At 43.5% G+C, this 19,175-nt stretch overlaps 1 protein-coding gene and 1 long non-coding RNA gene across 3 annotated transcripts in view; one reads left to right on the top strand and one right to left on the bottom strand.

Moving 5' to 3' along the window:
* The window catches only part of atp11b (ATPase phospholipid transporting 11B), a 15,409-nt gene extending 14,389 nt beyond the window's left edge, over positions 1-1,020 (bottom strand). Inside the window, exon 1 of the mRNA XM_085928420.1 lies at positions 637-1,020. Coding sequence (XP_085784546.1) covers positions 637-663 — 27 coding nt within the window. The 5' untranslated portion in view covers positions 664-1,020. The remainder of the gene's footprint in view (positions 1-636) is intronic.
* On the top strand, positions 983-19,175 carry LOC147046808 (uncharacterized). Of its 2 annotated transcripts, none has more exons than XR_015067996.1 (4): positions 983-1,129; positions 1,354-1,488; positions 9,713-9,794; positions 18,914-19,175. It is a non-coding gene; the product is annotated as an uncharacterized LOC147046808 (long non-coding RNA). The 2 variants fall into 2 exon arrangements; XR_015067995.1 differs by having other exon boundaries at positions 9,693-9,794.

Genomic DNA, 19,175 nt, shown 5'->3' with positions numbered 1-19,175 from the left:
TAACCCACCCATTTAATGTCAACAAATATGCGAGTATATTAATGATGCGTTAGTTTGAGCGACCAAAGCCTTCAAATGTCAAACCACCAGTGCATAATTGTAACGCCTAAGAATCCGAAGGACGATCTGGGTTGCCGCGTCATCGGAAGGAAGTAACTGTTGGTTTGCATTTCGTCTTGGCACGAGTACAAATCGTACAAAATGGCAAGAAACGTAATGCAAAGGCAAACGCTACCTGACACCAGCTGAACCAAAACAACTTCCAATGGACTTGAGAAAAGTTTCACAAATGTATTACAAGCCGGTCTGAGTTACTCTTTTTTTGTGCCAGCTGGAAAGCAAGCCAATACTGACAAAAGTCAACACACCCTTTCGTCCTTTTTTTTGCCACATGGTCTGATTTATTTCCAACAACTTGACGTTCGCTAGCTGTCTGCATTGCTGGATCACGGGCTGATAGTTTGTTTCGACACATCATCGAGGAAGGCTATTTGGTGAGCCTAGCTCGCAAATTGGCCAACTAAAGTTCGTCCACATATTTCTGTGAACGACTCTCATCGGCCATTGAAGCGACGCGACGCGTATGAAATGCACTTCGCGGCGATCGCGATGACAAGCTTGCTGCAGAAATCTTACCAGCTGCTGTCGTAGCCATCGTAGCATCCTTGCAAAAAAGACGTCCCAAGTAGCCGCAACAGCCGCTAGCCAGCACTAGCAACTAAGCTACTCGCGGAAAAAACGCCCCAAAACATAAATGATTGCCCGCAAAGGCAACTCTTTTCGATCGCATTACGCCGCACATTCATAACAGCGCCATTGTGCAAGAACGACAGGCGGATATTTCCTTTTGCGGAGATATTAGCATCAACGTTCCACGGTAAAAGTGACACACGACCGATCACACCAAGTCCCAGGAAGCTACGCTACATCTCATCTTCGGGTCGGCTCCGCTCGGCTCCGCTCAGCTCAGCTCTTTTCTCTTTTCGCACCGTCTGCCGCTGCTGTTTCTGACGCGCTCCAGGCAGCTTTGCAGCGCCCCCTGTTGGCCGACTGAAAAGCGCACTGACTGGAAACCAAACCAGGTGTTTTCAACTGGTTTTGTCCAAGGGACCACCATTATAATTAAGAAGTAAGTTGGGGACCACTGCTTTGGCGTAATATTATTTTATTTTGCACCGAAGGAGGATAGACCTATACAGGGTATCTATTTGCTTCTGTATGTCTAATTTGGGAATCTCAGCTATATTGGACATATTTTGGATGGGTAAATGATTCACAAAATTAGCTGGAAAGTAAATCAAGTCTAAATAAGAAATACACTTTATTTTTAAACGTGTTACAATTATTTTCCAGTTCCAATTTCGCGACCACCAGCAATAGCGCCACGGACCACGAGATGACCGCGGACCACCGGTTGATAACAGTGAACTAAACAAACGTTACGTCAACTCAAAATTTCAAAGCGGGAGAACCTGGACTACGTTTTAAGTAAGTAATTTTGTTTTTTTGTTTTTAAGTTGTGCTCTTGTGGGAAAATTGGCTTTCCTGCTTGACAGAACGGCTATAGCTTTTAAGGATATAAGTAAAATACACATATTTGCGCTAACATTTGTGCCATACAAACAATTTAAATTTTATATTTGAAAGTTTGTCAAACTAAATGACTGTTTTAAAACGACAGATTCCGAAATGCACTTAAGCAAAATAAAAAGTAAAGATACATTTTCATATATATATATATATATATATATATATATATATATATATATATATATATATATATATATATATATATATATATATATATATATATATATATATATATATATATATATATATATATATATATAGTTTTAATTAGATTTTAGAGCAGTTGTCATAGTTTTTGTTTTGGGGCATTGAATTCTTGATTTTAATTTAGTTATTAGTTTCAATATGAGGTGTAGTTTTTTAAGATATGGAATGAAAGTACAAAACATGCAGAATTAACAAATTCACTCTTCAAACAGCAAAAAATAAACCCCCCCCATTTCTATATTCAGGATGATGTCAATGAAATGGCTTTTCAATGTTATCGGAGTAAATTACTGACTACACCGCCGTATTTCTAACATTAGCTAGGTATATTTTTCTCCACCAAATGTTGAGTGACTGCAGAAACGGCATCTTTATAGGACAGATTGACTGTGCAAATCCTGAGCTTAATCCTCTCTCTGTCTGTGTTTGTATGTGAGCTCTTAGATCAGCGCTTATTCCCATGTGACTTCCGGCCTAATCTCTGTTACGCCGCTTTACGTAACTCCATAAAGCACTACGGCAGCGACATCTGTGAGTTTGACTCGATAAATATGACATGTGTACAATAATGACGAATGTTTGGACTCAAAGAGGGTCAAGAATGTTACAATTTCAGAGCGGGTAAACGTTGAAGAAGGTCCTCATCTGGTCCTGCATTACTGTGCCCCATTGCGCCAAGCAAGCATCATAAATGGGTGGAGATGTTTGCTTTACATGGAGGAATTGGACTGTTTGTTTTTAATCTCTCAAGGTATTTGCTGATCTTGCTCGTGTCTCGTCTTCACTTGCTTAAAGCATGGAAGGATTTCCGGTGCCCTTGATGTCTGTCAGAGAAATGGATGGCAAGGTATCAAATCATGCCTGGCTGCTTTCCAAGAGTTGTATCTCAAACGATACTCTTCACGTTTCATGTGCTTGTCACCAAACAGAAGTATTCCTTGTGTTGAAGTGAAATGAAACAGGATTCACGTGCCTGTTGGCGACCCGTCTCGTAAAAATGTCAGCTCGCATAGCCCCACGACGCTCACGATGACAAGCAGGATAGAAATTGAGGGATGTCTCTACTTTCTCCTCCCCAGTCTTGGTCAGTGTTGGACAGAGTTAATCCCCCGGGCCTGTTTAACCAGGCCTTGGCTGATCCTCTTGGTAAATAGCCCAGCACTAAGTGGCTTTCAATCATTACCGCCAACTATCCTTATTAGTATTAATAGGCTTAGAAGAAGTTCTCCATCTCCATGCCGACTTCCCGTCTCTCCGTAATGGTTGCTTGCTCCCGCTTTGGTTTCCATTTTGTTCGTGTGTATATTAATGTCTGCTTGCATTAGAATTAACATCTATCTCTCTGTGGGGAACTGGGCCCCAAGGAACGGAGCTGAAGTAGTGCTCCCGCCTCAGAGCAATTTAGAAAATGAAATCCGGATTTGATGGTGGGCCAAATGTCAATTGGTCTTTAGCCTCAATGGAAAAAAAAAAAACTCATTTAATTTGGACTTTGTGATCTTAAAATGATTTCCGTTTTTGTTTTGGCAATAGTCTACTGTGGGGAGGCTCGGTGGTGCACTGGTTAGCACGTCCGCCTCACAGTTAGGAGGGTGCCGGTTCGATTCCACCTCCGACCCTCCCTGTGTGGAGTTTGCATGTTCTCCTCGAGCCCGCGTGGGTTTCCTCCGGGCACTCCGGTTTCCTCCCACATCCTAAAAACATGCTTGACAGGCCGATTAGTCACTCTAAATTGTAACTAGGTGTGAGTGGGAGTGCGGATGGTTGTTCGTCTCCGTGTGCCCTGCGATTGGCTGGTAACCGGTTCAGGGTGTCCCCCGCCTACTGCCCGATGACCGCTGGGATAGACTCCAACATGCCCGCGACCCCCGTGGGGACAAAGCGGTACAGAAAATGGATGGATGGATATCTACTGTGTGGGCTGCGATAGTAACGTGAGGTCTGGTGTTAGTCTTCCTCTTGTGGCTAATATGAGAAATTACAACTTGTACAAAGAATTTGAGGGGAAGCTTGACGCTGATTAGGTCATTCGCAACCTGAGACAGAATTGAGCTCACTGATTTATAAGAATTCCAAATTAAGATCAAGAAACAACATGAGCTCTTTTTTTGTCTGCAGGAGATTTTTGAAAAAAGTAGAATGAAAGTTGCTTGACTATGCTTGCATACCAACTTGTAGTCGTCTCAACCTTCTTTTGGGTGTCCAGTTTTGCGAACGTGAGAAAGGCATTAATATTGCAGCAGCTTTCACTTCCTGTAAACAGGTGGCTGAAAACTTGACCTATTGACACATTCGGAAAGTACATTTGAGTAAGCAAACACCCAATAGTTTGACTTTTTTTTTTTTTTTTTTTTTTTTAAGATGCACTGTACACATTGTTGGTCTTCTCCATAGAAAAATGTAACATGACAATTTTTTGTCAGGGTTTGAATATTGTCAAATGACCTCCATGTAATAGTGAGAAGAGATGTGTTTGGATCAAGTTACCTTGGCCACCATGAGTCTCACAACATGTGTCTGGGTCATGTATCATGTGCATGTGTTTGCTGTTGCCATAGTAACACTCGGCCCAGGTGACCTGGGCCTGTGTTCAGACATGCCAGAAACAAAGTTCATCTCGGCAGATGGACATCTCGGGCCACGGTTTAGCTGACGGTATGAGTGGTTTTCAGCTGCAGCGGGATTAACGGAGCATTTCAATTTGCCACTTGAGTCCGAGTTCGTGTGCTCTGATAACTAGTCGGCCACGGCCATGTTATCTGAAAAGCCTCTAGTTGACCCCTCAAAGTCTGATAATGAAACTGATTTGACAAATGATTTCCTGTCAAATGTTTTGTGCCGTGTTTCGAGCGAGCCTATGCAGCATCAAACCCGGAGCCAGTAAACCCGTCCGTCCGTCCGTCCGTCAGCAATTCCAAGTCCTCTAATAGTTGTCTGAGGCTTTCATCTGCGTGTCTGGCCTCTTCTGCTACACGACTTTAATGGCCCTGACGTCATGTAAGCCTCAGCAGCTGGCTTCTTGTGTGCGCGCTGTGTGTCCTAGTAAATGAGCGGGGAGGTGTTTCTACCTGCATGCTGGTGTAGCTCTAATCCTTGTTTGTTCTGCTCTAGCACCAGGAGAGAATGTTCACCTCCTCCCAACACGCATGCACACCTGCAGCCGCGCATCAACACTCGCAGATGCTTAATATGCTCCGTCTTTGCAGAATTTTTTTTTTTACCATGTGCAACTTGTATGCAGTTAGTCTCAACACAATGTGTAAAAATGTGACTGACTACCACTGTGGCCATCAGTCTATTTTAGAACAGGGATTGTCAACTGGTGGTCTGTGGCCCTCTAGCGGTTTACAGCGGTATTGCAAGTGCTCCACAAAATTAGAAATGGAAAATAATTGTAACATTTTTAAAAATTTAATTGATTCATTATTTAGACTTGATTTATTTTCCTGCTAATTTTGTGAATCATTTACAATCCAAATTATGTCAAATATAGCCAAGATCCCCAAAATAGACATATAGATGCAAATAAATAGCCTGTAAAGGTCTATCCTCTTTCCGTGCAAAATAAAATAATAATCCCTCAAAGCAGTGGTCCCCGAGTTGCTTCTTGGTTATAATGGTGGTCCCTTGGACACAACCAGTTGGAACCTCCTAGTTTAGACTTTAAATGACTGTTTTTGTCCCCAGTGTTGCGGTACTTTTGGAGGAGGTGGTGGTGGGTCGGCGTGGGGTGAAAATGACTTCTCAGCTCGAGTCTGACTAATGTCTCGGAATTGAGCTTTACATACCAGTCAGTCAGTTGGTTAATCTACAAGTGAGGGCGGGAAAAAAAGACCACCAACGCGCTGTGACGAGTGGATCTGAAATTGTGACGGACGCGTTATCGTCTGACGGCTTTGATACGAGCTCAAGTGTAAAGATTTGCTCACTTCTTTGCACAACTTTTCTTATCTTCACTCACTGGTGTTCGAACTGATAGGACCACGACTGCTACTTCATGTGTGTGTGTGTTGTCTCCCCCATTCTGAAATCCCTCAAGTTTTAACTAATATAATCCATACTATAGGAAGCATTTATTTCCAGTTGGACTGAAACTGACTTTGTCTCTCTGTTACATCCAGAATCTCGTCACTAGTCAGTGCGTGTGTGTGCGTGGAGACGGAAAGACCAGCATGTCTAGCCGTTGCCACCATAAGGCCCAGACCAAACATGTGTCCTGCCTTCCTCTCCCTCGTGTATGTTTTCATCGCCACGGCAGCCCCCCATATTTTGTCCTCTGAAGAGGCGTCATGCCCCCCTGCAGACTTGGAAGAGACAAAGCAGGAAAGAAAAGGAAACGGACGGGGGCTTTTGAAAAGTGCCTGTCTCAAGGCGTGTGGGGTGTGTGGTCTGTTTGTGGTGACTCAAATTAGATAAATGGCCTCTTATGTCATTTATTTAAGGATTATTTGTATTATTATTTTTTTAATAACACCCTAAACCCCTCTTAATCCTAATCCCCCCCCCCCTCCAACCCTAACTCCAAAAGTATTTATCCAAGTGATTGTAGTATCGGTAGCAAAATGAACATTTTATCTTTTGAGATAACAAATATATTGTGACTTACTGCTGAACTCCAAATCCAAACAACGGTTTTACATTTAACTTTTTTTTTGTTGCGGTGGGTTATAATGTATACATATCACCACTAGATGTCAGTACACACCCAGCAATAAATGCAAAGTGGTCCAGATTCAGAGCGACGGCTACATCAGTGTCAAGTTTTGTCGCTCATGAATCCTAAACCAGAAACTTCATTTGGTACACATGGGCCTTGATAAAATAACATATTTTAATTTCCCCACCCAAAACTTTTGATGTTATTGAATTGTTTCTTTCATTTGTTGAGGTTCTGTCACTCGTCAACCTCCCCGACGAGTAACCTTGCTTTTTGTACACCTGGCCTAATGTACACACAAATAGATGGAAATGTCCATGTTTACTTGCAGCAGCTGCTGCCTCTTTGTGAGGATGTTAATCCCACCTCAAACTGGAAGTACACACACACACACACACGCAAGGCTCCGCATTTGTATCAATGGCTTCGTAAATATTAGCTTGTTTGGAGCATTCGTGTTTGATGTATTGTACATAAAAGCCTTTGCATAGAAGTCACTGTTGACTCTGATGTCCATAAGAACAAGACTAAGAACGAGCAAGTGGAGGGAAAAGGCCTTAACAGACATGTTGATGAATTCAGAGGTCGTTTGAGCTCATTCTCTAAAGCAGGCGGGTCACGTTTGCGAGGTCTGTTACAGTTTTTCCCTGATGGCTTGAGGACATTTTGTTATGACGACTGACTATTTTTTTTGCACAACTCGAGATGCCATTGTTGCATTCACCAAATGTTTTGAAACAGATCCAGTTATACGTGCGGTTATCGTTTTATAAAGCAGATGTTTGCAAATGTCTTGTTTGGATTCAACACAAAATCAAATGTTTGTTTTCATAAATTAATAAATGATTATTGCTGAGAAGCTGACATTAGCAGAGGATTTAGACAACACCATTGGTAAGAAAAGGCTGTAAACAATTACTCGATTCTTGAAATGGTTTTTAATTTGATGATCCATGACTTGTCGATTAATTTTGTCAATTCTAGTTGTCGCTTGTCAGAGCCGAGAAAAGTCGAACTTGGAAGTGGCAATTTGAAATGAACAGGATAGAAATGTCTCTATCCATCTCCCTGCCCGCCCTTCTCCCTTTTCTGGTCTTGTTGTTTGCTCGGACTTGAGTATCAGTGGTGTTTTTTTCCTTGCGTGATAATTACAATGTGTGTGTGTGTGTGTGAGTGAGTGAGTGAGTGAGTGAGTGAGTGAGTGAGTGAGTGAGTGAGTGAGTGAGTGAGTGAGTGTGAGCGTGAGCCCAACCGGGCACTCCAATGCATGAGTAGCTTGGATCCTTGCCAGCATGTCGGCGCTAGCAACAAGATTTGACTTGGCTCGCCGCGAGCGAGCGAGCGAGAGGGAGCTGGCATATGCTCAGCATTGGCATATGGATCTTTGTTGCTCCGTTTTGGACCATTTAGTCATTCTGTCAACTCCAACTGGAGCACTTAGCGGATTGGTGATCCTCCTGCTCTTGAATGGCGCGCAATTCTCACACACGCACACACCCAAGCCAAGATTTGACTCTGCCGCTCGACCGTCTGTTCCCGTTCACATGGCCCGAATAAAACCGAGACCCACTTCCAATTCATCCTTTTAAGCGGCATGCGCGAGCGATCCCTGGCTCAGGCTGACATGGCCTTCAGTCCAAGCGCATCCTTTGCCAAGTTGCCCCCTTTGGCCGCAATGAATGTGCTTTGACGGCAAGCCGGGTGGCACCGGCACCACATTTGCTTGCAGTTCTGAATCCACCTCGTGAAATATCGTCCGAGTCTCAGATGCATGCTTCAATTCGTTTTGTGGTTAAGACTCTTAAGATCAAGAATTTGGAAGGATGGATGATAAAATATGGAAATGGCATACCGCTCAACTCATCAAATACAGTAGTTGTGCCACTAAAATAAGGTGAGAAACTAGTTAACATAATAATATAATTGAAAGAGTCCGGTTGATTGACAGCTGCGGGGAAGAAAATTGAAAACATATTTTTTAATGCCCTGATTTGAACCCAACAGTGCATGTTTGTTACTTAGCAAACATAGGATTTTTGTTGTTTTGGTCTGAGTAGGTCACACGCACACACACACGCGCACACGCCTACACAAGCACGCGCACAGGCACGCGCACAGACACACGCGCACATAGAGAAGCCTGATTAATGGAAGCTAATTAGCAATGGTAATGAGCAGGTGTCTGAGAATCAGCCAGCCAAAGGGGCTGAAGGGGGGGGATCATGTGTTGCGCAAGTGTGCACATGAGAGACAACACCAGACAGACAACAGACAGACAGACAGATAGACAGACAAGACAGACATCATACACACATTAGGGGTTGAACCAAATAGCGAATGAAAAAAAGACAAAACATTGCATGAATAACTTTCACGGCTTGGAGGTTTGTGCTAAATGGTGTCTTATTCAGACTTGTGTTATGATTTAAAAAAAAAAAAATATATATATATTTTTACAATATTTAAGTGACTAACAACATACAGGTGACTAACATTTAAGTGGCAAGAGCAGGATGTTATTGCCCAGTGAAAACCCTTCTTGTCGACCTTACACTTATTTTGTGTTTGCTAGTTTCTCACCTTTCGGAGAGAAATTCACATAGACTTAGATGGAAAGGCCAGTGGTTGGGTCATGTGGCTGCGGTGGAGAAAGAGCTTAACTTGCTTGGCACATACATACGCATACACACACTTACACACATGCAGGCGTACTTGCATGCACACACGCACACACACTCACAGAGGTTTATCACCCTCTCCTGTTCCCACACACTCACCTTACACCATTACCTGTCCGCTAGAGCCAATCATCCAATCACTGCCCAAGGTTTTGGTCAGGTGACCTGATCAGGAAACACTAGTAGAGGGATGATGTTACACACAGTTCTGGTCTGATAACAGCTCTCTGTTTATCCTCCTCTCTCTCTCTCTCTCTGTCGTTCTGTGCCCCTTTCCCTGCTCTGCAATTTACAGATTCTGTTTCACCTTTTCTTTCATGTTAAACTGCTGGATCCTGAAGTGTGTGTGTGTGTGTGTGTGCCCGTTTGTGCGAGTGTTTGATATTGGCAGGTAAATAATATGGAAGCGAAACAAGCTTCCAAATAAACATCCTGATGTGGATATGTGGTAATTCATGAAATATACAATTGATAATTAAAGGGTGAAATATATAAGTTGGCTACTCGAGGCACAGGAGGGAGACGATGATGATGATGATGATGATGATCATGTTTTCTAGTCTGACTCTGCTCCTTGGAGGCACATGATGCCCCGTTGACAGATTTGCCAGGCCAGTCAAGTGACGCTTCACCGCTCTGATCTGTCGACTGTGAATGACAAGGTCAGTCCTCAGTCTCCTAAAGTGTAACGCGACTCCTGTACGTGAGTGTAGCCCCGACCCCGTGACCTCCGACCCCACCTGCCAGGTTATTCTCATGCCACCCTGACCTGCCATGAAACCAGAGAGCACCAAACATGCCAGCATCAAACATCCCCAGAAAGGAAACTGGACCTAAAATCAAAGTGACAAGTTCATTATAATTTCATCAGCCAGCACATTTTACAATACAATACATCTTTCTTTTTTAAAGCGCTTTTATTGTAGATTCCGCCATAGCAAAAAACATAACAATACAGCAGAAAATATCACATAAACTATTAGCAATAATATAAAAGTAACCATTTTGAGAAAACATATTTGAAAAAATATATCTCCTCAGATTGCTGGCCACCTCTGTCAAGTCCAAAATCTTCATAATAATATGGTCCATGCCAGAAACCCACAAGTTTAAACACGGCATTCCGATTAATATGCCGTTGGTGGAATATGAATGAAGCCGCAAAATCTACTCTAAAAAATGTGTATCAATTTCAGCCGGCAGCCATTTTGAATGCTAAAGTATATTCTGCTAGAGATGCTAACGCTCATGCCAACACTCACGTAAACATCTCATTTTCTCCAGATAACGAAGGAATATGAAACATGCTTAAGTACAGTATCTGAATCATGACTTAGTGCGACTCTGTATTACAATCAGATGCATTTTAGAAAGGGCCAAACGTGCCTTTGCTGGATGGTTTTGTGACACTCGGTCCCTGCCCCAACAGTTTCCACCACACGGTGGACAGATGACAAGATTTTGCCGCCTCGGTGTTGCACACATTACAATCTTCAAATTGGCCAATGCAGGCAAACATTTACCCATGAAACCAGATCGGTGTCAACTCGACGCACATTCCAGCTATTCAGAAAGGTCATGTTTCTTTTTTTTTTCTGCTTCTCACATGGAACACCATGCCAACACATTCCGTGCTATGGCTTCATTTGCAAAGAAACGAAAACACGCCAGACAAACCAAGGCCACCTACCTCCATTTATTATTATCATGATTGTTATGTATGTATTTATTTATTTCTTTGTATAAAAGCTGCCGAAGGCCACTGAATCTAAGTCACCTTGGAAAGCGGGAAATGCGGGATCTTCTTTTTGTAAACACGATTTACTCAAGGTTAACGTTTCCTAAAAGTGTCGTTTATGTGTTTGGGTGTTTCCATCACAAATTCTCTGGTGAGATTCTACCTTTGCACCCCAGTCAATAATACGACACACAAAAAGGCTGTCGACCACGGCAACGCTCCAAATGGGGCTTGACATGAAACCAAAATGGTGGCCATGAAGCCCGGAGGCAATTGCGACATATTTTTCTCTCATACACTCTTTTTAAAAAAGGCTCAAGCCTTTGATTGTTATTCTCGTGAGGAGATCTTTTGTCGTTTGGAAGGAAGCGTTGAATACACCCATCCCTTGGGGTTAATCAAAAATTTGACCTCTCTGATAAACCGGCGTGTGAAGTTGCGCTGTCATCTGTGTTTGCAAGGATCTTTGCATGCTGCCTCGTTTTGACTTGAACTTTTTTGTTGAAGAGATACTGCCAATTGTCTTTGGCCGCAGCGGCGTCAAGATAAGACTCCACGTACATTCGTATTATCTTTACGGTGAGACATTGTTCTCTGTTTATTCAAGAAGTGGGACGCAATAATCCCACTGTTTCAGATAACGCCTGGCCATCCGTTTTTTTTTTTTTTAAATACTGGCAGACAGAAGTTATTGAAATGTTCAAGAGCGACATTTGAATGTTTTCCAAAGCTGATTTCAGAGGATACGCTAAACCGCTCGACTTGAGCGCATACGTAAACAGGAAGCAAGAAAATAGCTGGTTGCGTTCTCCAAGTTTTAATGCCATGTCAAGACATAAGTAGATAACGTGTGTTTATGTTTCATTTGACACTGGGGTGGAGTGTTGAATCCTGTCCAACAGTGATAAGAGTTTTGGTGGCAGGGTAACATGAACCCTAAGTGACATACATAAGCGAGGGAGGGGCAGGGGTGTGCGAGGACATGCTTTAAGACGCATCCACTCCGTACGTGTGACACTAAATCCCATTCATGGCAACAAACACGCTGGCAGGAGTGGGATGGAGGTGTGGAGAGGAGCTTTATTACACGCCAACCAGAAAGACGCGCGGCGCAGAGACGTAAAGTCTAGCGTGAAATGTCGCATCACCGAACGGGAGGAAGGGCCAATCTGCTCGACATGTTGCTGCTCGGCCCGAATCGAATATAATCTTCAAATAGCTCAAAACTCTTCCATGAAGTAAATGTGCTACCACCGTTCCCCCTAAATCAAATCAGCCTTCCATGTGTGGCATTTGCATGTTCTCCTTAGACAAAATTAGGTATGCACATTAGTACATACATGACACGACTATCCATTTTTATTTATTTATTTATTTATTTATTTATTTATTTATTTATTTATTTATTTATTCATGTACATACATATGTATGTATGTATGTACATATGTATGTACTTATCTATGTACGTATGTACATATGTACGTATCCATCCAGCCATCCACCCACCCAACCACCCATCATTTATTTATTTATTTATTTATTTATTTACTTATTCATTCATTCATTCATTCATTCATCCATTTATTTATTTATTTATTTATTTATTTATTTATTTATTTATTACCTTTGAGAACATTTTAGCTGAATTCTTGTTTGCCTGACCTTTAGGCCTTTGGCCTTGGTCCTCGGATGATGTGAGATCTCACCAAAGTTCGAACATTTCCAGACTTTTCCATTGTCTGCTTCAATTATATGAAACTGAAGATGATCCTAAAAGGAAAACGACGAAAGAACAGACAAGTTGTGGGGGTCGAGTAATCAGAGATAAAAAGGGGAGGGGCGGAGCACTAAAAGATGATGAGATACACCTAATCGGACCGTCATTCTCCATATGTTGCCGTAATCGCCCTTCTCCACCCATCCTGCTTTACACCAACGCACCTGTTACCTGCTAGAGGAGAATTTCTTTTGAGAGAATGATAGAGTAGCATTTGGGAAATAGATCTGTCGGTTCGAGAAAAAAAACATTTCCTCTTTTGCGATTGTTCCTTTCTGTCAAGGCAAACTCATTATTTGATGTTAATTTGACAAGTTGGACGATACCAAAATCGACACTTATCTTAATGGAACAGAAGAAACGGAATATTACGTTTGTGCCGTGTTAGTGCCTCTCATTGTATCGATAGCACACAGTCAGAAAGAAGAATAGAGTGAAAAGTGGTGACGCTGTCTTTTAATTGCAGCTGTAATTGAGTTAATTTGTCCACATCTACACGAGCTGTGAGGATTCTCTGCAAATTGAAAGGCGTGCCAAGCGTAATTATGAGATGGGAAACCTCCCACGCAATCAATGCATACATACGTTTGCCTTAAAGGCCAAAATACATTTTGTGTGGAGGTCATCTTCTTTCATTGCCTGCAGTAAATCGGATTAATTTCCAGTCAGGGTTGGACTCCGCCAAGGTTGTCCTTTGTCACCGATTCTGTTCAACAGAATTTTGTTGAGGGCGGTCCGCTTTCCTGGCCCCAGTATTGCATCTGTGCTTTTTGCAGATGATCTGCTACTGTCAAGTCGCCATGTCCAACACTCACTGAAGCGGTTCGCAGGAGAGTGCGAAGTGGCTTGGAGGAAAATCAGCACCTCTAAATCTGAGACCACCTTACTCCGGTGGAGGGTTGAGGGCCTTCATTACGTTCCAAGATCCCAGATACAAGCAGCCAAAATGAATTGCGGGCTGGGAGTAGAGCCAGATGAAGTGGCTCGGGCATTCGATTCAGATGGTTGCTTTCTGAATGATCTTGTTTTTGACACTGTTTTGTTGTTACCACCGTATCAGAATAAGTGTGGACTGAAATCCCAAATCTTTCCCACTCATTTGTGGGATAGTCTTCATTGAATGTAGGTAACTCAACTGAGCAGTGTGTCTGGTCTCTCTTTACCTGCTGTGATCTATGTCTCTCTGTCCCCAGGGCTACACAATCATCAGTCAGCGGATCCACCCATCCGTCCCTCCGTCGTGCCCGCGGGCCTCTCGGCCACTCCTAATCCCAAAGCGCTGCACCCTCCCAGGTCCGAAACCCGGCCGCGCAACCCCCCCCCCCCACCTCCCCTCCCCGGAGCCTCCAGAGAATCGCTGGCTTTTACTCGTCTTACAGGGCGTCAATTGAGGCTGTAATCAAACCCTGGTGAGAGAGCCCGGTCCGAGACAGACAGACAGACAGACAGACAGACAGACAGGCAAAGCGACAGACAGATAGACGGATCAACAGGCAGTGAGGTGGATACAGGCGGAGCAGCTTATCACATTCAGGCCACGGGGACAAGTTGAGATGAATCGAAGTTGCAAGTGGGTCCGATACCTGAGCGGGCCTCTGGTTGGTACATGAGCAGATGTGAAAACATGAAATCTGCTAGGAAAGAAGATCACCTAGAGGGGCTTCGTCCACTCACCAGCTGTCGTTTCAGGGCCTAAACACACAAATTCGGGTTTAGCTGCATGATGGGGACAGCGGGGCTTGTTGGCGCCCTCTTGTGGACAACAGTTATAACTGTGATGTAGTAATAGAGGACTCAACCCTTTTCAAAGGTTTTTGGGTTAACCAGTAAACATTTGAATGAAGTACGTGACGCATGAGACGTGGTGGTGCTTAAATGTAGTGACGTGGAAATAATATTAAATAATAGTAATATGTAGCTAAGAATGTTTGCTACTGCTCATTCGTATTTTCTTAGTGACGATCTTATTTTATATTTAGTATGCATTGCTAAATTGGTAGCTCGACGCTGGTGAATATCACCGGTACAGTCCCAGTGGTCCTCAAAGCTGGAGTGGATATAAAAAGTCTGCACACCCCTGTTCAAATGCCAGGATTGTGCAATATATAAAAAAATGAGACTAAGATAACCCATTTCCAAACTGTTGGAAAACAGTTAACATGGGGAGAAATAAACTTTGAAGCTCTCCAACCTCGAGGCATGAAAGAAATGAGAGAGGGAAAGAAACAGCAAGAAATGAAGGAAGGGGTCGGTGGGGGGGGGGGGGTGAGGATGACACAGACTTGTAACCGAATGTTTCCGTCCGACTATCAAGTGAATTTTATGGAAACTTTTGAAAAAGTCCCCGAAAGTAAATGATTGGATATGCTCCCATCACCGCCGGTTGAATAAACCGGTTTGATAAATGATCAAAAAAAAAAAAAAAAGAGAGAGAGAAGAGTGGAAATTTATTTATCAATTTGGAGCTACAACCTGCGTGTCTGTCCATCTTTCTTCACGGCGGGTCGAGCCGAAATCTTAAGGCTGCGGCCGTGGTATCGGCTTTCCCGACATGAGAGGCCCCCGTGGCGGCTCGCGGGCTGGCGTGCTTTGAAGCTTTGGTGGTGCTGCACTGGCTCATTTGCTAACAGGTTGGGAATGGGCCGCTGGCGAAAAATGACACTCTGGTCACCTTGGGAACGGGCTCCCCCATCCACCTGCACCATGGCATTCCAAGTACAGGAACTTTTTAAAATGTTTTATTTCACTTACAGAAGGTAAACATACTACAAACTATCATCTTCTATTTTTTTTTATACAATCCCAACAGATTTTCTCAGCAGCAATCAAGCTGACGCATTTCGAGTGCTTTACCTTTCTGTTTTCCGATCGACTTCTTTTTTTCAAACTTATTTGAGCTCATCTCCGTACATTTTCAAACTCAGGCTTTTTTTTCAATGTCTGGCTCTGCGCTACTGATTAAGACCCCAATCTGTTGTTGTGGCCACTTTTTCTTGATTACCTAAGCTTCCTCATCTTCATCGTCATCACCAGCTCCTCATTTTTTTTGCCTTTCCGATACCTGTGTGTGTGTGCCCGCGCTCGTGCGTGCATGCGTGGCAGTGCTGCCAGCCTAACGAGTTTGGTCGCTGTCACCCGATCTCGGTGATGAGGCTTGCTCTAGTAGTGGCGGGAGGAACGAGAGTAAGAGCAGAGTTGGGTTTCTCGGCAGTAATTAGTTTTCCCAGCCTCTAATTACACCCGACGGAATTACAAGCCTGATTAACTGTCATTTAAGCATTTTAATTTGCCCAATTGCCCTCTTTTTGCATTTCAAAATGTTGTTGTTTTGATCGCTTAGCATGTAGCTAAGGAATTGGAAGAGCTCGTTTGTCACAGTTCAGATCTGCTATGACTCAACGTTTTCACCTTCCTCTCGTCTCGCCGCCGCCGTCGTCCACGTTTTTGCGTAGTTGGTTTTCATCTGGCTCACTTTTGGAAGATTGCGGAGAGAGTTAAGGCAAAATTGAAGCTCTTAACTGGTTGTTGCCAATTTCAAGGATGTCCAACTGCAATCCGCAAGGGCCCCATCCTATCCTGTATGCTTTAGAATGTTTCTCTCCTCCACCACATTTGATTCAAATGATCTGCAGAGCTTGCCGATGAGACGCTCAGATGATCGACAAGCTCGGAAGAAGCCCGATAATGATCCTGATCTTCTGTATCGGAGGGGGAAGACATTTAAAACTTGCAGGAAAGCAAGGACCTGACTTTTACCACCCACAAGATCGTAATTGGTTGGACTGTTTTTGGCGTGTAAAAGGATAAAAACCTGAACAACGCTGACTTGCTGAATGTGAATGGTTGGCTGTTTGATGATGATGATGAAGACCGGACTTGCCACTTTTCCCCTTTTCATGTATGTTTGTTGTTGTTTTCTGTGGCATCTTGCTGCTTTGGTCGTCCCGGCTTCCCATCTTGCAGCTTTTTCTCGGTCCGCCTCTGGCGCTCGCTCCCTGCTGACTTCTGCCTGATAGCGCGGCGGCGGCGGCGGCAGCCCCTTAAACGATTAAGTCGACAAGCCCTCCCTAACAATCTTCTATTCTTCCCTCCTTCTCTGTGTGAAGCGCCCCCCCCCCAGTTCATTTGAGCGCCTTCTTTCCACATTCCCATTCACGGAGCTCAGATCACACAAGGGGCTGTAATGACAGCACATTTATTAATTAATTGCATGTGTAATTGCTAAAATTAAGTTTGGCCAACTTGGTAATGATGTGAGGAATTATGGGGATGTGAGGAGGGGAGAAGCTTTGAAGACCAGCATCCCACACAGCCCCCGAGGATGGCAGATGGAGGGAAAGGATGGACGGATGGACCGACGGACGGAGGGAGGGAGGGAATGGGAGAGTGGCGAGCCAGGCCGGGCTGGGCGAGGAGTAATCCAGGAGGAAAGGCAGCCGATCAGAGGCAAGAGTTTTGTCTCTGGGCTAATCTCCTTTGCCAAAGTGGCCTCATGGCCATGGCTCGGCTCTTCGTCTGTCGGTCCGTCCGTTGCGCCGCGGCAAATTCCCCCATTGAGTCCAAGCGGGCCACTTTAATTAACTTCCTCCCTGAGATAATGGCCGGCTCAGAGGAATCTCTGAGAAAAACTTTTCCATCCATCTCCAGAATGGCCAAGGCTTCTTTGCTGATCATATAATTTATTTCGTTTTATTGGAGGGATTTTGCGGCGAAAAACTAGATTTGAACACGAAGAGCCGATTGTTTATTGTATTGAGAGAATATGCGCCTTCAAGGTCTCTCTGTGCTGAGACGATCTCAACAGACGCTATTATATGTTGAATGTATCATTTCACTCAATGAATGCTTAGATAGGAAAAAAAACGTCCTTGGTGGGATAATAATTTTTTTTTTTCCATTCTTGTAAACTGCCACGAGGGCAAGTGCAGCTAAAGCGATGGGAAAAAGAAGGACAGATGTATGAAATGGAAAGAGTTTTGTCATACAAAAAAAAGAGCATTAGCTTGTTGCTAGGATTACACAAGAAACCCAAAAGTACTTTTTGTCACGCCAAAAAAGATGCTTGATCGCAATTATCACCAGCTAACACCTCGACAGCTCGACGGGGGTTTGGGGCTGGAGTGAACGATGCGATGGATAGATGAGAAGACAAGAGGCCAGGGTCTTGTGTGCAAATGCTGGTGGCGATTGTAAAGTGAGCAGCGTGATGAAAGCTAAATGCATTGATTTTCATCCCGGACATCACAGCGCCGTTCCCTTCCAGTCACACATTGAGCTACTCTCCTCTTTGTTTCCTGACTGGAAAGTTCTAGCATGGCCAAGCCATTATTTGCACCATCTTCTAGATTTCAGTTTGTTTGATTTGACCCCGCACATTCATTTCACACCGGTTGACAATTTGTTCCCATTCTACTGCATTCCATTGACATTAGGAATCATTTTCACCATTGCCCCAAATTCCAAAATCTCACCCATATGTTTTTCACCAATATCATTTCACCTAATTGTCGATCGATAACATTCAATAATGTTCCACCTCATTATACGTGTTTGTTTGACATGTATCAGGCATCAACCGATAGCAATCCTCGATTTTAGAAGAAAGACAATACACGGCAATACACATGCACTCTGGCTTAACAATCTTCCGAAGCAATAAAGCAGTGATAATCTGCCGCTACTCAAAGAGTCGCCCATTATTTCCTTGTAATTATCCTTTAATATGGACTCTGATGTCGTCTCGGCTTTCGCTGCCACTTTAATAGCCGCAAGCACACAAGCACAATTGTACAGTAGGCCACATGCACAGTTTCTTTTGGCACACCATCGCTTTGTGCATCATTACACTCACTGTATTGCCTTACACAGCTCGAAACCTGAAGACTGGCTTAAGCTGTTTAAGACTCTTTTTGCTTCATTAAGACAGACTGAGCTAAGTCAGACAAAGTGGCTTTCACCCTGCAACATTTGGTCACGGCTCATTTAACACAGAGCAAATGTCAAATGATTTTCACTCTTTACTTTCAACTTTATGTTTCCAATGAATTTGCTCACCTGTGGAATGTTCCAACAGGTGCTTTTGAGCAATCTGCAAAAGGATTTCCAAGTATTGTGTTTTTAATTGACATTTCACATGAAGTCACAATTCATTCATTGGAATTGCTGTTTGCATGTGGACTCTCACTTTGAGTCAGCCATTTCTTGTATTTCATAAAACGTTCACTCGTCTAATGGCCTCATGATGTTTGTGTGTGTTCGCCACTAGGGGCCAGTGCAGTCTCGTTGTGCCCTCTTGCCACGACCTGGACAACTCTGCAAATATGAAAAAAACAAAACAAAACAACTCAGCAAGTATAGTGGGGAGAAGAGTTCATCATAGGGAGTGATCGTGACATGATTTTTTCTGCACTTTGCAATGCCAAGCTTACAGTTTTACGAGTGCCTGGGAAAGTTGGAAAGCAACGTTTCCAAGTGCTCAATGACATTGAAAAAACTTTTGGAAGCACGTGATTAAAATGTGCTAAAAT

This window comes from Syngnathus leptorhynchus, chromosome 13 (assembly GCF_054491065.1).
Source record: "Syngnathus leptorhynchus isolate UIUO chromosome 13, UIUO_Slep, whole genome shotgun sequence".
In the NCBI taxonomy this organism is placed as follows: domain Eukaryota; kingdom Metazoa; phylum Chordata; class Actinopteri; order Syngnathiformes; family Syngnathidae; genus Syngnathus; species Syngnathus leptorhynchus.
Note: the sequence above shows the minus strand (reverse complement) of the source record. Positions and strands in the feature narration are given on the sequence as shown.